The sequence below is a fragment of the Corapipo altera genome, unplaced genomic scaffold (assembly GCF_003945725.1).
Source record: "Corapipo altera isolate COAL_440 unplaced genomic scaffold, ASM394572v1 24b, whole genome shotgun sequence".
NCBI classification, from domain to species: domain Eukaryota; kingdom Metazoa; phylum Chordata; class Aves; order Passeriformes; family Pipridae; genus Corapipo; species Corapipo altera.
Genome location: NW_020884888.1, coordinates 10,971,411 through 10,989,688, shown reverse-complemented (window position 1 = coordinate 10,989,688; position 18,278 = coordinate 10,971,411). Strand labels below are relative to the sequence as shown.

Genomic DNA, 18,278 nt, shown 5'->3' with positions numbered 1-18,278 from the left:
CAGGGGAAGGGAAGGGACGGGCACCTCACTGCCAGCCATGAGCCGGCGCTGCCATGTGCAGCAATCGCCCCGCCGGGGGCAACCTGCCTACACTTAGAGCTGTTTTACAGCAGTTTCACAAGAGACAAGGCCCAGGGTGCCGCCATAAAACAAAGGAAACCAAACCGACGTAAAGCCCCAGACCCGCACGTTTAAGGTCGATCAGCGCGGGGCGCCCTCTGATGTGCACTGCTGGGAGGCTGTTCGGCAGCAGGATGCCCAGACACCCTCCAGGGCAGGATGCAGCCGGGCTGGGCACCAGCATTTGATCTCATAGATCCGTATAAATATCTCAAAGGGGGGTGCCAAGAGGATGGCGCCAGACTCTTTTTTGGTGGTGCCCAGTGACAGGATGAGGAGCAACGGTCATAAATTAAAACACAAGAAGTTCCACTTCAACATGAGAAGGAGCTTCTTTATGTTGAGGGTGGAAGAGCTCTGGAACAGGCTGGCCAGGGAGGTTGTGGAGTCTCCCTCTCTGGAGACATTCAGAACCCACCTGGGCACTTACTCTAGGTGACTCTGCCTTGGCAGGGGTGTTTGACTAGATGATCTCCAGAGGTCCCTTCCAGGACTAACAATTCTGTGATTGGCTCTTCCCATTCTCTCCCTGGTTGGGCAGCAGTGGGTGGCTGGGTAGAGCCTCATCATCTACTCATGTGCCTCCCACATCTGGCCCACCCAGCACAGCACAGCACTGTCCCTTCAGCTGCACCACAGCTTTCAGTGAGAGGAATTACCAGGCTTCAGCAGGTGCACATCCATTTCTGCTCCTCAGCTCCCACCCAGTGGCAGGAAAAGCTGCATTTTATCCAGGAGAACCTTCACAACACGTTCCTGTGCACTGCTGAACAAGAATGCCCAGAGATACCCATTTATGCACAACTTTTAGAATGCCTGTTCCAGACTTAACTGGAGTAGTACCTATTCCCAGTTTTGAGCTCATTTTAGAATATAGGGCTTGGTCCCTGTCATTTATCATCCTGTTTTGGGGCTTAATGAAGCCAGACACTACTCTTGAACAACTTCAGGTCTCTGACAGGCTTGGCTGTGCTGTAGTAGCCCCCCCATACCCAGCAAATGATCCCAGTGGCAGGCTGGAGAGGGTGATGGCACGCAGGGACAGCTGTTGCATCCCATTCCTTGGATGGTAGGAAGCATATTCGATACTGACATGGCTGTTTCTCCAAGGGCAGCCTTAACCTTTATTCAGTCAATGGGAGCCTCCTGTTGATTATAGAGCAAGTTTTCTTGGTCTTTCCTCAACTATTAGTGCTACCTTCAGTTGTTTCTGTATGAGCCAGCCCTCATGTGGGTACATGCACTGGATCAGATCAAAAATCTCTCTACTCCCTGTCTAAGACTTAGTAGTGGACATGTAGGGAAGATGTACATATATATATGGGCAGTTAAGTAATGATTCTTCCCCTAAAGACTGCTCTTGGCACTTTTTGGCATGTGACCAATGGTCTTCCAGAGTGAAAGATGGTATTTTTGTAGTTAACATCCATCAACTGAGTTTTCTCTATCATGTTTAAAGCAGTTTGTGAACGTATGGGAACTTTTCCCACATGCCACATTCTGTGGTGGAGAATACTAGAGATTACATGAGCAGTCTGTGATGAAATATTTCTGGTTTTCCTGAACTGGGCCTCTGCATACTTCAGGTGACTCTGAGCTATGTATTGAAAAATATTGTAATTAAATGTTTTGTATTCTGCTCAGCTGCCTATGTTTATCTGTGTCTATTATCCTACCCTCACTCTTTGCTTTCTAGTTGACTGAACTGTCTTATTATATTTGATTGTTCCTCTGACCCTTATGTCTGCTCTTCCATTTCTACTGCATCCTAAGTCTTTCTTTCTGCTCCTGTCATAGGAGTTCTTGCTCTCTTATACTTTCAAGGATAGCATCTTCTAGGATTTTGTTAGTGAAGGTATGCATACAAGCAAGAGGATGCAATTCCTTTCTAGGCACACGCTCTTCTCTGAAACACTGTTTTCTAGAGCAGGTCAAACGCTTGTTCCAGCAATTGATAGTAAATATTTTGAGGTAAACTTCATAAGCCTTCGATGACTTTCATCCTTGTTTAGCCAGCTGTCTTCACAAACCATGTTTTCAGTCTTTAGTGAAAAAAAAAACAACACACCCACCAATTCTGTACTTATCAAATTGCATTCTTCTATCATTAGATCTGTTGTGGAGTTATTTTTCAAGAAGCTCTAATCCTCAGAGCTTGCCTTGTTTCTATATTTGTTTTGCCTTTGGACCTGATTTGAAGAGTACTACGGCAACCGGAAAACTTGGAGTTGCTAAGTCACACAGAGCACATTAACATCATGTTAATATATTCAGCAGCAGAGACTAATGAGGGAAGTCTGAGGGAAGCGGAGAGGAAACTGACCCTAAGGGACTGGTGAGCAGCACTTGGGCATCACAGCACTGTCTTCACCATGTACCTAGTCACATCCAAACCATCACTTGGACAATACTGCCAAAGAGTAATTCTTTTCTCTATTCCACTTCTTTCCCAGCTGAGCTGAGCTGAGATGAGCCTCAGAGCCCATAAACCCAGGCTGTACTTTGGCTCGGAGCTGGCAGCTGTTTGTAATTTCACCTTCCTGTTCCCCAACTGTGGCACCAGAATCTTGCAGCCAAGAGATGGAAAACACCTGATTATAGCAAAGCACACAAACCTGTGTAACCAACAAGTGTTGCAAGACCCTGTTAATCACAGCTTAGTGTCTTGCGTGAACCAATCTTTCTTGCTAAAACATCTGCTAGTATCTGTGTGAAATGATGAGCAATTAGAGGAGAATGTCTTGAGGCTAAGAGTTTGCAATGTGAGTTTTACAGAAGCTAATTCATTTTGAAGTCTCAGATGTGACTAATCACAATATCTAATGAAAATCATATAGCTCTTGGACATAGTTGTGATATATTGGGTTTTCAAATACTAATTAAATTGTGCTTCAAGTTAAGGAAGGAAGACATAAGATTTAAGATGCAGAAGCAACCCAAATTAAGGCAATATGGGTATTTCAAAGGAAGATACTTTTCTCCATCTGCTGACATTGTTACTGAGGTTTCCAAGATGTCAGACAAAAAAATGTCCAAGACACAAAGCAATCTACAGATTGGACATTGACAAACCAGATTAAAGCATTACTAAATTAGCAATAACAAAGACCCAAAGTCATACAAAGTTCTATTTACTTCAAGGGAAATGGCTCATTCTGGGGATGTTTTTCTCATCTGGTTTTACAGGTACAGGCTGAAGCAACAATTTAGTGTTAAAATAATCCTAACTTAGGAGTTCTCTGTGTCAGGATGAAAGTGCTCCAGCCACATGCTGTAAAACACTAGTCTGATAGGAATTTATTTATAGGTCCAAATGCATTTGACCTGTTTTGCCAGATAAACTTCATGCTAGAATGCTTTATGTGGCATCATATGTCTCATTATGTCTGTTGTTCTGCAACTAATGTGAAAGCAGCACAAACCTTCTGTCAGGAAAGTAATTCAAATTTGTACCACAAACCCACTTCTGGCCCAGACTAATTTTGCAATGGTGATGTTCTGATAGCACAGGTACCTGCTGCTAATGTCAGGGGCCAGATTTCACGGGTATTGTGTTGCATTTGCCACACCGGTGGCAAACATGCAGACAGCACTACCCTGCCACTGGGCAGGCTTACCAAGATCTTCTTGTTCTGTTGGGGTTTTTTTAATGCCATCTTCTTGCCTGTTCCAAATGCAATATATACAATAAAGTAAGCTGAGGTTTTGGGGTAGATTTTTTTGTGTTTTTGTTTGTTTGGGGTTTTTTGTTGTTTTGTTTTGGTTGTTTTGTTGGGGGGTTTTTTTTAGAGGTTTGTGTACAGTTATAGTCCTTGACTTTTAATGATTACAGAGGGGGCCAGTTTCAATGTTAGCATGGCTTCCTTTAGCTAAGCAAGAAACAGGCATCTTCAAACCTTTTGGAAGCAAGCAGTCCCCTTCATTAACTCAGTGGAAAAGTAACTTGCTGTGTGCAGGATAGTGAACTCTAAGCACTTTAAGTTTAATATGCATCTCCAGATAGAAAAAACTTGGCAAATATCAAAACCCAAAGGAAGTACTCTGCCTCTATGTGCTGGTGAATTTCATAATGGTAACATACTAACTCATGCCACAGTTCAGTATAAATTTATATGAAGATGAAGCATGCAGAAGTAGTCAGTGTGACAAAGTCTTGAATGCATTTGATGGCTTCTATGGATTAGCAAGGCAGAAACAGGAAAGAATTGTGTCCAACTAAAAAGTGAAATATTCCTAACCTTCTGTTATTCCATCTACCAGAAGAATGACCAATTGCCCCTCACCCAACCCAGATTTTTTAAGGAAGAACATATTTCATGAAGATGTGCTTTTCCAGACAAATGCTGATAGACCACTTGAATACAAGGATTACAGGCATGAACAACTGCTTTCTGAAAGCACTATTGAAAAGTTTTCTGATCCAACAGCTATCAGGCCAACAAAGTGTTTTATGCAGAGTGCACATTTTCAGTGAGTTATAGCTTTATGACCCGAAAGATGCACATGCTATGTTTTTCTGATTTGATTTTAGCAGCCTTCCAAGATGAATAAATGTCGTAGCAGAATGTCCCCAGTAATCTTCCTCAAACAAAAGGGGCAAACAAGTTTTTTTCTAAATAAAGTGCAGTCTGTCCTAATAAGAACCTTAAGACAGAAAAGCCAGAATAAAGGTATCTTGGGGTTTGTGTTTTCCTCTTCACTCTTCTTAAAAGCTGTTTAATGTAACCCACCCAATTAACTCTGAATTAAGGCAAGAGAGACATAGTGTACAGATATATCCAAAAGACGACATTCATTCCAATATAAAATGAATAGCATTGTATTAACGTTTATTTCTAATTACAAGAAACAGAATATCAGTCCCTTATTTGTACAAAAATACCTGAAAGATTACAATTAGGTTCACAAGCCAAAAAGCTATTTACAGTATGAAGCAAAGCATATTGAATAAAGGTTTTGTCTCTTAAGTTAATACCTTTTGCATTCCCTGAAACTTTAAACTTTATTTCATTTTACAGTCACTAAATCTTGCATTGTGACAATATAATTTACGATAAGCAAGTCTTGCCACTGGAAAGGTGCATTGATTGGTCAAACTGTCAGGTATTTAGTGCAGAAAAGATAAGACAAAACATCTAAACTGAGGCACGTGTTTCTTCAAGATTAATTAACAAATAAAAAGTTTTTTTGTACTTTAACACCTATCGTAACATAACTTAACTAGTAACCTCATTACCAAAATGGTTTGGCATTTTCCTTCTCAACATATTCAAGATTGCTACATGAAGTATTTATTTAAAAAATAAAATCACAGGCAAAAAGATAAAAATTCAACAGGCTCCAAAACAACCCTGAGCATCCCCTTTACATTCATGTCATTTAAATACAAAAATAAGAGTCAAATGTCCTTCAGTCCTTGGTATTCTGAGCTGGCAGCCAGCTGAATCTGTTGGAAAACTAAGGTGGCATGGACTGTTTTCCAGCAGAAAGAAGACAAAGCAGTGATCTGCTTAAGTAAGATTGTTGCCACTTTGAAGGTGGTCACTTTCTCAAAACAGCTCACTTTAGCTGGGAAGAGTACAAAATACTAAGTCAACCATCTACATACAAAAATCATGGTTCATAGTCAAACTTTTATTCTCAATTTAAATAAGATGCAAGGTTTTTTTTCATAAATATGAAACACTGCAAATACTATCCGCCTACTGGGAAAAATGCATGGTTGTCACTAAGCTATGTAAACAGAAAAACTTAAAACTACAGCATAAATGGTCTTATTAAACTGGTAATGTAGTCGATACAAGTATCTTTTTTTCTCCTAATAGGGGCCAAATAGAAGCATGCAAAGTGAAGTCAGACTTAAGTTAGCTTAATTTCAAGGTTTTAAAATACATTGTCTAGAAAGCAGGAACACTCATTTCACTATGTACAATTAAAAAAAAAAAAAAACAAACCAAAACAAAAAAGGCTTCTACTAAAAACAAAATCAAGTTTCTTCATTTTTAGTATCTAGACATTGAATGGAAAAAAATACTAAATATGTTCTGTAAACTAAAATACAGTGTTTCTATACCATTGACATAGTTTAAGCTGATATGGATGACTCAGGCAGGTTATGGTTTGTCTTAAGCTATTCTTAACACTACATGAAGACCTAAAAGTGTAGGATTGGATTGCCTTCTTTACCCTTTCAGATGGCTAGGATTTCAAACCCAGTGGCAAATACTAAAGATGAATTAGCCCGTGTAAATCATTTACCATCCTAAGAATGCTCTGTTCTGCACTATGCTCTGCAAGTTCCCAGGGTGGAATACTCCTCATTGTGGCTAACGGCACGAAGCACTGGGAAGTTGTTTCACTTAAAACAGTTCCTGCACCAACCACGTTGTTGAAAGAATGATTTATTTGCAATTGGAGGATCAAGGTGGGACTTGTCCAACTTTAATACCGATTTATCATCAGAAAGAGTTATTGTGTAAACATTAAATAATTCATTTAAACATTAACAATAAAGTAGTTCTGATGACAAACCAGCACCAGAGCAAGATACATGCCTGTCTGCCATTTGGTAGCATATATGACACAGGGATCACCAGTTATCTCAATGGATGACATTGCCAGCAGCTAGTTCGCAATCAAATCTGTTTCTATTCCCAGTATGTTCTTTCTCACCATGTAAACTTCCACGGCCCTACAAAAAGCAGAAGGGGTACAGTTCTTCTTATGCCCTGTCCCCAGGTGAGCTTTGTGTCACTGTAGCTTTACTATGTGGAAAGAGCTCTTTGAAACAGTCTGAAAATTCAAGGAGCTATAAAGCTAAAAACACTGGTTTTTAATTTATTTTTTTTATTTTGTCATACTAAGACTACCCGCAGAAGACTCTTCTCACAAAAAATGGTGGTTTCAAATACAAGTGTAGTCATTCAGTCCTATTCTATTTAGTAACAGTAAGTTTCCTCAGGAAAACAGTCAAAAGGCTGTAAAAAACAAACCACCACTCCAATAATAAAAATTTGTGCATAGAATCTAATACAGTCTTTGATGACTGAATGCCACTAATATGCCATCAACACACTACAGCCATAATGCTACAGGTCAACAGTTTTAAGAATATGTGTATTGGTGGTATGTTCTTTTAGAATTGTATCCTCATTGCTTCTTCAAAGACATCTGCAGATCATTGAACCTCAGGTCTCCAGAGAAGTATTGAGACATGCGCGCGCACACACACACACACACTTCTTGATTTTCTTCTAGATCCTTTTAGGCTGAAGCATTCCATACATTTTAGGGTGCAGATTAATACCCAACTCCTGCATGAATTTTAAAAGCCACATCAGCTCCTAATATAGGCTGCATACAATATCCGAAACAAAGTAGGAGTGCAAAAAAAGTGATCAATACAAAAAGTAAACACACTAGTCTCAATTGTCAAGATTATTCCAGGGCAAGAGTTCTTTTCAAAGATTTCTCTTCACACTTGTTCCTGTTAAGTGGCCCAGCCAAGATAGTTTCCAGTTTTGTTTCAAATTTACTCATTGTTTTACAGACCCTCCCCCCATTTTTGGGATGCTGGGACACTCAGCAGCAGTTACTCTTAGGTGTTAGACAAACCAGCAATCTTGGTCTGTTGGCACCTGTCGAATCCATCCCTTTCAGAGTCCCAAGGTGCATAATATTTATTTTTTTTACCAACTTACAAATCTGCCAATTCCCCAGTGTCAACGTTCTCTTACAATTACTCTTCTAGCAAATCCAGTCTTCAGTGAGAGTCAGATTTGAGGTCATAAGGCCACTCGGATACAGTGGTGTTTGAGTTTGCAGGGCAAGACTCCTTTGTTTAGTTGATAGAATTCAACAAGCTGGATTAGATCACTGAATTTGGTGTTCCCATCATCCAGGCTGAAAAATATCTGTCCATCATCTTCACACTAGGGAAACACAAAGCATCCTTTTTAAGTTAGACTGCACATGAAGAGATGCAAGTGTGACAAGAGTACCACCAGCGTGTGACATAACATAAAAGATGGGCACTGCCCAAACAACCTAGTGCCCAGAGTTCTTCATGAAATCATGCACAGCACCATATTAACATATGTTAATTCAACTTGTAATATTTCATTTATGAAACTGAAAGCTTGTGGGCAGAGTAATTGAAAGTTGTAGAGACAGCACTGGACTTCATTATATAAAATGAAAATACCTCAAAAGTATTTGTTAGCTGTTTGTAAAATCGGCAGGCTAAACAAGAGAAGAGGACCACTACAAAGATTTACATGATCTTAAATTTTTGGTGCTTTTTTGATCAAGATAAAAATCAAATTGTTTCCCAACATCTCAGTGTAACATTACTTGAAGCTCAACATTATTGGATAACCTCTAGAATAAAACTTTTTAAAGTTTCCCTAAGTTATTCCATGTTTGCCTAAGTGACAGGCAGACAACAGCTGCTGTTGCTGCTGTCAGTCACAGAGAACAAGTTCTGTGCATTACACAGACTTGTGTAATGCAGTGACTTACACTAGTTTTCCGGACAATGTTAATAAATAATTATAATCAGACATTTCACAATTGTAAAAAATACTTGCTAATATACTTGCTAATAGGAACACCCCTGTTAATTACATCAGTAATTAATAAGAGGTCTTCTCAGATGTTGACAAAAGCTTCATGATTTAAAATTTCGGTTTTCGTTATCAGTATCAAAAATAATCTACTTACCGGCAAGATTTGAAAATGCTTTATTTTTTGATGATGACACAGCGTAAGTACAAATGCCTTTGGATTGCTTTGGCTGTCCCGGAGAAGAAATAATCTAGGAGAGAACGTTTTTAAGAGCAAACTAAATACTGCAATCTATTTCTTCATAAATAATCAGAACTCCTAAGTAATTTTGTGCCACTGCCTAACTCTTCTTTAGTTGTATTAACAGACAATTCCATAACTGGCAATTTGCTTTCAATTTTTATACCATGGCTATGCAACAGTAATAGATGAAACAAGTAGTGAAACATATATGACAGTAATTCTTCCCCTAAGAATGTACATATGACGCTTTTTTTTAAGGTTCTCTCTAACTCAGCTTTCCCTTAACGATATGTACTCTCATGAAAAAAATATTATCATGAAAAAAATATTATCATTTAACTCCTGAGCAAATCTGAATTTCTGTAAATTGGAAAGTAATATATGCGAATCTGTTCCCACTCTCCAGTATCTTGCATCAGTCCACAAAAATCCAGTGTCAGCAAAATTACGTTTAGGTTAAATGGCTGCAATTGCACAGAAATAGCTTAGTACTTTCTTAAAATTACTTATCAGTTAAGTAGCTTCCACATTATCAAGATGGGGAAAATACACACTGGTTTTTCCTCTAGAACAGTCACAGTATTTGTCCCTCGGCATCACTGGGAGAAAATGTACTTTAGCAGTACAGATAGCAACACCATACACTATCTAACTGTGACTTTTAAGTTGACTCACAAAATTGAAGTCCTAACTCAAATGGTTAAATACATATAATAGGAAGAGGAAAAAAAAATCTGGCTAAAAACCCCCACATTTTCTCCCCTTGACATTTATGAACCAAGGAAGCAGATCTTCTCCATGCCACAGAAAACAAGAATATACCTTTGGCACAAGGCTTACAGCACTAATCACTAGTGGATTTGTGAGATGGTCCAATACAGTATGGGGGCAGGCCTCAAGCCCTCTTAATTGCTAATCACTAAGCCAGGAACACACTTTTCCAAGGCTGAGTTGCAAGAACTGCTTGTAGTCTTAGGAACCCAAAAGAATTTACTCCAGCTCCTCAGAATTGATTGAGAAATGTCAATACCACAAAAATGCACCATCATAACCACTGTCAGTTCAGTAATCAGAGACAGGCATGTCTTGCCACCATCAGAAACCATGAAGGGTATTTGACATTCCTTTTTAGTCCTAGGAAGACCAGATGTGTGGCAAAGGGACAAAAGCCCTTATACATTAGGGTCCATGTCAGGGAGAAAGGTCTTACCTGCCCTGTGGTACTGCAGTTCATGCAGGTATCTCTAAATTATCTTTCATGTAGCTGTTTCAGATAATGCATGTTATCATAAGCTGGTGGCACAAAGCAGAGCTCTGCACAACTGAAACTGCAATGGTTTACTCAGCCTCTGGCAAGCAACTGGCTCCTGCACAAACAATGACTATAAAGATAGATGCATCCTCAACAATAGCTTCCAGAGACAGTCAAAGATAGCAGTATCGGCTGCATATATACATTGCTGAACCTCTTCCATGAGCCATCAGGAGACTGTTAACTTTCTACCTTCTTTTGTTCAGGAACACACAGCAGGAAAACATAGGCAAGATTTTTCCATCCTGAAAATCACAATCCTTAGATCTTGGAGCACATAGGTAACATAGTTCTTTTGTCACTGCTGACTGACCTTGCTGCAGCCAAACTAACCAATCTTCATGGTCCATGGTGAGTAAGCTGACTAGGCACAAATTTAACACCTCCTCAAAGGCATTAACACAACACATTCCTGAAAACCTCATGAAGGATAGGCCACCAGATTCCTAAGGCAACAAGTCAAAATGACCCCAAGATTATAAAGATCTGTAGTGTGAGAGAACCAGAAACCCAGCAAGTCAGCAGTGCGCCTTTGCTTTCTCAGCCTCTTCTCTATCTGACCTGTGAAGTTAAAATACTTAGCCCAGCCTTAGCCCAGCCAAGACCCCAAACCAACAAATAAATGCTGCTTGATAAATACATATATGCACTACCAACTTCTATTTCTCTAATTTATATTATTCTGCACAAAGATAAGTGTTCTGAATCAGAAAGTCAGAAAAACCAAAGAAAGGTTTGAACTTCACTGTCTTCTGAGAAGCCAACATGGACATTTCTACCTTAACCCTGACAGCAGTTAGGTTAGTGAACCAAAGGCAACCATGCTTTTCCCATCCTACAAATAAAGAACTGCTGAATGCAGTTCAAGCAACTTTCCTTCAATAACCATAACTCCATATAAATGAGGGAAACAATGATACAGAAGATACTTAAATCTCAACTAAAAACATTTTAGAGAGCACTTAAGTTACTTTCATTTCTTTGCTCTAGAACAGAAACAAATAGTGAGAAATCACCATTAACTCCTCTGATTCATGCAAAAGAGCACAAATGACATTATAAATTTGTGGCAAATGGTTAGGTACAGCTTTCTCTAAAAAATATATCCTCAATGCAGATTACAAGAATTAACTATTTTCAGATTCTAACAGTCTCTAAAACTTGATTGCTTCTGTTAGAAAAAAAAAGAAGTTTAACTGTGTTTCTAAGATTTTATTTTTCAAATTAAGAGTTAAGATCCTCTCCTACAAACACGCACTCTGACTTTTTGAAAGCCAGGCAGGTTATAATGGGACTACTCGAGAATCGGGTTACTCAGAAGTGCTCAGAAACCTGTAAAGCATTACCAGCAGAGGCTGTGCTCTTGTCTGTAAAGCTCACCATCGGACCATAAATACTAAGCAACAACAGTACCTACCCATCTACAAGCCCTTGTTGCTTAATAATCCTGTGAGATTCTTCTCTAGAGATTCTGCCGTGAAACCAGTGCTGTGTCCTGTGAATAACTGGAGGCGAGAGGGAAAAGAGGGAAAGAGAAGATGGTTAAAAACAGTTACATGTGCAACATTTTTTCCACGCACTAATTATTTACACATTTTAAAAGTGGGTATATATATTTTTGTTATAAAGTATCATCCATCAATCTATATTAAAAAAAAATCAAAAAATGCATCTACTTAATATACCAAGTAGAGAGGCATTATTTCATGTATTTTCTGATTTGCAGATGTACAAGTTAACAAGAGAAATCTCTTATATTGCCTTTTCATAGCTTCTTGAAAATGTTGGGACTAGCAATTCTTAGAAGACAATGTATAAGCTAATGGGTTAGAATCAAGTCTCTTTAAGTCTCAAATATAGAAAAACACTTTAGCTTATGCTTTCAAGAGCAGAGTTTTCCCCAAATATTTTATGTTTATTGTTTATTTTTCAAATGGTATTTTTAAATTCTGTTCAACAGAGTAGAAACACAGAGTAGCAACAGAGAATAGCTGTGTTTCCTTTAAGAAGTTCAGGATATTATTATGAAATTTCCTATTATTTTAATGAACTTACAATCTCAGATGTTCAGGACTTGCATTACAGGCATACATATTTTACATTAGTCAGTTATTATGGAATGAATTCCATTTTGAAAACTCTCATTTTTACTCTTTAAAAATTAACAGATCACTCATTGACTTTTCTTGTCTGAAACGGGGAATTGATTTCTGGATTGTTTTAAATGGAAACATTTATGGAGTGTCTATTTTTATAAAATCTGAGTTTCAAAAAACTTAGTTCTGAAGAAAAGCTTGAGTGTGCCATCAAAGGAAAACAAATTCCTTCTACTACGCCTGTATGGGTAAGCATGTTAATGACACAGAAGCTACTGATAAACATAAACAGTGTATTTTACATCAATACTACATGACTGCACTCTATATAAAATACAGCTTTTCTTTACCCACAGAGGTCTCTGATACTATGCTTACAAACCAGCAGAATTTACCTGTACTCAGTGTGGAAGGGTGGAGTGGACTTTGGCTACCCAAGATGTTCATTCTTGTGCTACGTTTCTACAGAGAAAATGAATTACCGTTAAATCCACACTAATGTTTCAACAGAAGAGAATTAGTGAACATGCAATACAGATTTAATTTACAGGAAACTGGGGGCTGGGCAAATTTAATGCAAGAATGAGAAAAAGAAATGCAACTTTGGAGGGGGCTAATCTACAAGCAGCAGCTCATTTCAGTTGGCTTAAAACACAAGCCAGATGTTAATGATGAAAGCTCAGTATCTAAAAAAATTTTTAAAAAAAAAAGGAAAAGGAAAAAAATGAGAGAAAAAAAGAAAAGTCTGATATGTCTCTGCTCAGGCAAAACACCAGGCACTCAGTAAATCAAGCAGTGTTTCCCTCCCGTACATAAAGCACCAGCTAATGCTTCAGTAATGACTACTTTTCCCTAAAAGACGAGCATGTGGGAAAACTTGTACTGCAGCTGTCTGTCCACAAGACACTATAAACAAGTTACATCAGTTTTCATTGCAAGAGGTCCTGCCTCTTGTATATTCTGCAATTAAACTTACTGGGAGCAAGCCATTAGTCAGAGCCCCAGCCTCTTCCATGTGGGGAAGCATTTAATTTGACATATTCCTCCTCAGAGACTGGTTTTGCAAACTGGCAGTAAAGTTCTGGTGGGTCTGCTTTCCCCCTCAACTTTCCTCTGGACACTAGGGGGACAGAGAAGCAGTGGTAGAAGGTTGTTGTGAATGTGACAGTTTTGCTAAAGATGGATATTGACTTTCAGATCTGCATGCTTGCAGTGTGATTGCTTCAGGTCGGAGCTAAGCTATACTGTGACCAGCACTGCACTAACATCATAGCGAACACTGTGTTTTGGCTCTCAACAGACACTGATTGCAAAAATAGAAAAGAAGAGAAGATAGCTACCCTCCAAGCATGTCCTTCTTCCAAGGCAGCACTCTGTGCTTCAGCAGGATTTTCAATAACTCTTCCTATTTGCCCCGAAAAATCCATTGCTACTAGTGAGTTTTCAGATACACTTCTCTGAAAAGGAATTTTCACTTGTTTCAAAAAACAGGAAAAGAAAAATCCAGCTTGAGAGTATAATTTCAAAATGTTTTTGTTTCAGAAGACTGTCAAAGGTTCTCCTTCAACATCACGAAAAATACATCTCATTTTTTATCTCTTTCAAAAGATTCACTGACACAAAAATAGATGGCTTTTCTTTTTAGGCCACAGGGGAGGGAAAGGATTCAAAGGCTGAGAATAAAATCTGTATTGCTCAAGTTGCCCACTTGCCCTATTACTATATTCCAGTCATTTTCAGGGCCAGTTGGGATCCAAATATAGGATCTTCACTTTTAGATAGTTAACAGTCAGCTCTTGGCCCAGCCTATTTTAAGAAATTTACGTGCTAGTTTTGCCAGACCTAAGCTGGCTTCTGCAGAGACAGCCAGATGTCTCTCTACTGTACGTCTCAAAGAGCATGACATAGCCAAGATTTTTCAATCATGTGGATCATGTAAGCCTGAGATAATGGAGAGCCAACCACGAAAACTGTACTCATGCAAAACATGAACTTTACATTGATTTGCTACACAATGCTGAATTTACATTCCTTAGCGTAAAATTTTCCACTTTTAAAATGCAAAAGCAAATGTATCTTTTCCAACATCGTATGTCAATGAGGTAAGTTCATTACTTACTACTGGAGTGGAAAAGTGTGGAAGCATGGCTTTTCGCTGCTGGGGAATTCTGTAATTCTGATACAGTAGCATTCCATACTGCGAAAAGAAATGCAAGGACACTATTATTCAAATATATACCCTAGGAAAAAAAACTGTAGTGATTTCATAATACCACTTACACTGGAGCAAGGTGCCACCAGTTTATTATTTTCCTGATCAGAAGCTGTCCCAAAGCAATTTGTGTTGAGCAATAGCAATTGGTAGGTGGCAATCAAGCTGTTAATACACACAAGTTTTCTTTAAAAAATAGAAGCCTGAGTGAAATACACAGGTAATTTCTGCCACTCTCAGCAATCACCAGAGCTATCACTCTATTTTCCTTGTAGAATACAAGCTTTCAGTCGAGGTCAGAACACACATATTAATTACCTTCTTTTTACCCTCTAGTAATGGGAACTTAAAAATATTCTGCATAAGGCATTCAAACTCAGTTTTCAAAATGATAAAAAATAAGAACCTTTCTAGTTCACTAGCTCTTTCAATAAATTTCAGCAGGAAATAACACTTGGTACTTTTCATACCCTTATAAAAATAAGGTGATTGAATTCCAGTCATGCTCCTCGTTGAACATGATAAATTTTAGCAACACTAGTAGCTAGGATGGTAGGAAAACACCTACTCAGTGCATTCCCTAGAGGCACAGTGCTGAAGTGTAGCAACATTGCTTACTGAATGTTCTAACTGAAATGGTTTATACAATTTGTGAACAGGGTAATATAGGACTATGGAAAACTAAAGGTGAATAAAAAGAAGGGTCACAGACAAAGCCTTGAGGCACAGCCTTAATTTTCGCTGATTGTACTCCCTTAATCATCTTTCAGTGTTCCTTAAAAACAAAAACCGTTTTTTCTGTACATAGGATGTAGTAAGGTATACAGAAGGACACAGCAGTTTTCAAGACAGCACATTCAGGGAAAGATTTAAAACCAAATCAGAACTTATGCCCTTTTTTCTAGGAAGACCAGGAAGTTCTCTGCTTCAAAGGGCACAAAATAGTCAACTTTCTCCTCAGTTCCCTCCATCCTGATTTTGTTTCAAAAAAAATGATGAAGCCTCCTACCATATTACCAAGAAATTTCATTGTTTGCTGTCAGATATAAATTACTTTCATCAGGAGATAGAATTACTTACTTTTATTACTTCTTTTAATAGAACCTTCAGAAAACTAAAAAAAAAAAAATTGCAAAAGGCACTCTGTTCTAGTTAGGAGAACCACTTACCATTATCAAAACATTTTATTTATCTTTATGATAACTTGCAAATACCTTGTTAAGGTATTTTGATTCATTCACATATCTCAAATTTGGATCCAAAACTAAAATTATACTCGATTCATATGTGGAAGGAATAGAGCTCAGTCCTGTGCTTAAAATCTTAGGTAGGGCAGGCCTGCCAGGTATTTTGCTCTTATCTGTATTGTTTTGGAACAGATGACATTTAATAACGTAGATAATTTCTCATGAACAAAGTAACAAATGCAATTTAACTCTAGATGTAGCCTTGCACAAGTAGAAGAGATTATTAGATACCTTGAGGAGTCGAAAGGCAGTCATCCAGCACGTCCTGCTTTGCTCGTCTTCAGCACATAACAACCTCAGTTCCTTAGTTTCATTTCTCACTCTGTTGGGCTTTAAAGTGTTAGAGCGAAGTCAGCTACATTCAATAGAAAACCAACAGCACAACTAAGTTTACTGCAGAGTAAAGTCAGGTGCAGTATTAATCTTAAGAACTAGCCAGTAAAAGCTCACACCACTCTGAATTAAAGCTCAGGAGAAGCTGAGCATGCTTTGAAAGAAATCTCAGTTGGGTCTAGCAAGATAAATGTTGGTGCCTTCTGACTTTCAGGAGTTAGACTCCTTGAGGGTCCCTTCCAGCTCAGGATATTCTATGATGCTATGTTTTGAAATAACCTGCAGTTCTGGCAGTTTATAGGAACAAGGTACTCAGGCCATGCTACAACCAAACCAGGGCATTTAGTTTTGTTGGTTTTGGTTGTTAGGGTGGGTTTTTTGTTGTTGTTGTTTTTTTTTTTTTCCCAAATCTGTGAGAAGTTTTATAAGCTCCTATTTTGAGATGAAGGATGAAAGTTTCCATAACTGACTGAGGATCAGTCCTGCTGCCAGTCTCTTTGATGCAAACCCTTATTGTCTAGCTCTGGAATGGCTGGTGGAAGGAGACTAGTTCACTGCTGTCAGTAAAATCAGCTTCCAGCCTTATTTTCTTCTCAGAAAATTACACTTTTCAAAGTTTAGAAATACTGTCCAAATCAATCTATCAACACAACAGTTTTAAAAATTTTCAAAGGCAACTGCTTATTTTTATTTTCATTTTTCCAAGACAATCTTCCTCTTTAAATAAAGGCAAACCTCTGGTCCATAATAATGATAAAATTACTACCCGTCAGAGCTTGATCCTTTGTTGCTGTATAATTTTGGTGCTCACTGTCCACAGAAACTTTTCTATTCAATTAGAGTACTTGGAAAAAGTTTTCATCTGTGAGGTGAACCAAGGCCACCTCGCAGGCACACTATGCTTCAGCAGTGAGCTGCTCTTGCACAGAAATTTCCCATACCAAAGGAGCACCAGATAAAATGTTAAAAATGTCTCATAAAATGATGATAAGATTCACAGGACATGCCTGCCAAATGAAAGATGTTAAAGATCAAGTCCTCATGACAGAAAAGGCTTGCAGAGTTTTAGACAAAAATCCCATTTAGCTGTGGGTTGGGGTGACTGAGCTACCAACACCATCTGGAACTTTGGAAGAACTCAATGAGATTTACCTTTATACAAAATCCATACTCTGCAGGTGCACTGTACAACTTCTTGCCTGCTATCAATGAGAAGATATTGCTGTCTTCCAGGTCAGCCAACAATTGCAAATGTCTTGGCTCCTGGGGAAATAACGTGTTTTATCACAGGTAAGTGTAAGGTTTTGGAAGATCTTGTGCAAGCTTTGCAGTCTCTCCAGCCTGGCCTCCAACAGAGGGCAGTGTACGAATACTGTTCCTCTCCCCGGCAGCCTCAAGTGGACATAGTGCTGTCACCTCTTGAATATCAGCCTACCAACAGAAGGTGCTTGATACAGGAAGCTTACAAAATACTATACTTATGCAAACACATCACATTAAAAATGGCATAACCTATTACATTGCTCCAGAGGAATCTGAAGGTTAGCACAACTTCAGTAGCCACAATGATGTTGCCTGGCTAGTTTGGTTTTATTTTATAACGAAACTATATGGTTATGTTCACGCATTGAGAGCCCAGGGCTTGACTGTCTTTTGATCATGGCTTACTTATCCTTTTCTATGGCATAAAAACAGGGAACACTGTGTGGAGATATTTAAAAACCAGCAAAAAACTGCCCACTGTAAAAGAAGAAAATGTTTTCACATGCTAGTACTGTGCAACTTCTTCTTTAATCTTACCTTTGAAGTTCCTTTTGTAGAACAATAAAGTCCTGATCTCCTCAAACATACGTACAGTTTCTTCCATGATTTCCTACCCAGCTCTTTCACATGCAAGAAACCTTGAATTTCAGGGCAGCTACTGGAGTTTAAAAAGTTCTGTTGGAGAGAAAAATGTAAATGAAGATCGTATCCTATGGATGGATTATAAAATTGTCACTGTATTTCCAGACCAGAGAGGTAAACAGCAAATCATTTTGCTGATTTGAGGTGCAGTTTCACACTAGGCTTAAACTGACCTAGATGTTTAATCTGATTTATGGTCAAAATGGAAATTCCTGCTCCTCCCATTTCATCTACCTAGCTATCTC

The 18,278-nt window shown here is 38.5% G+C and overlaps 1 protein-coding gene across 1 annotated transcript in view; it reads right to left on the bottom strand.

The window, feature by feature from the left end:
- Positions 1-4,923: 4,923 nt before the first annotated feature.
- Positions 4,924-18,278, bottom strand: part of GRB10 (growth factor receptor bound protein 10) — a 144,616-nt gene continuing 131,261 nt past the window's right edge. The window contains exons 9-17 of the mRNA XM_027643863.1: positions 17,929-18,066; positions 17,281-17,391; positions 16,027-16,125; positions 14,456-14,533; positions 13,677-13,793; positions 12,732-12,798; positions 11,658-11,745; positions 8,842-8,935; positions 4,924-8,051 (exon numbers count right to left, since the gene is read on the bottom strand). Coding sequence (XP_027499664.1) covers positions 7,905-8,051; positions 8,842-8,935; positions 11,658-11,745; positions 12,732-12,798; positions 13,677-13,793; positions 14,456-14,533; positions 16,027-16,125; positions 17,281-17,391; positions 17,929-18,066 — 939 coding nt within the window. The 3' untranslated portion in view covers positions 4,924-7,904. The remainder of the gene's footprint in view (positions 8,052-8,841; positions 8,936-11,657; positions 11,746-12,731; positions 12,799-13,676; positions 13,794-14,455; positions 14,534-16,026; positions 16,126-17,280; positions 17,392-17,928; positions 18,067-18,278) is intronic.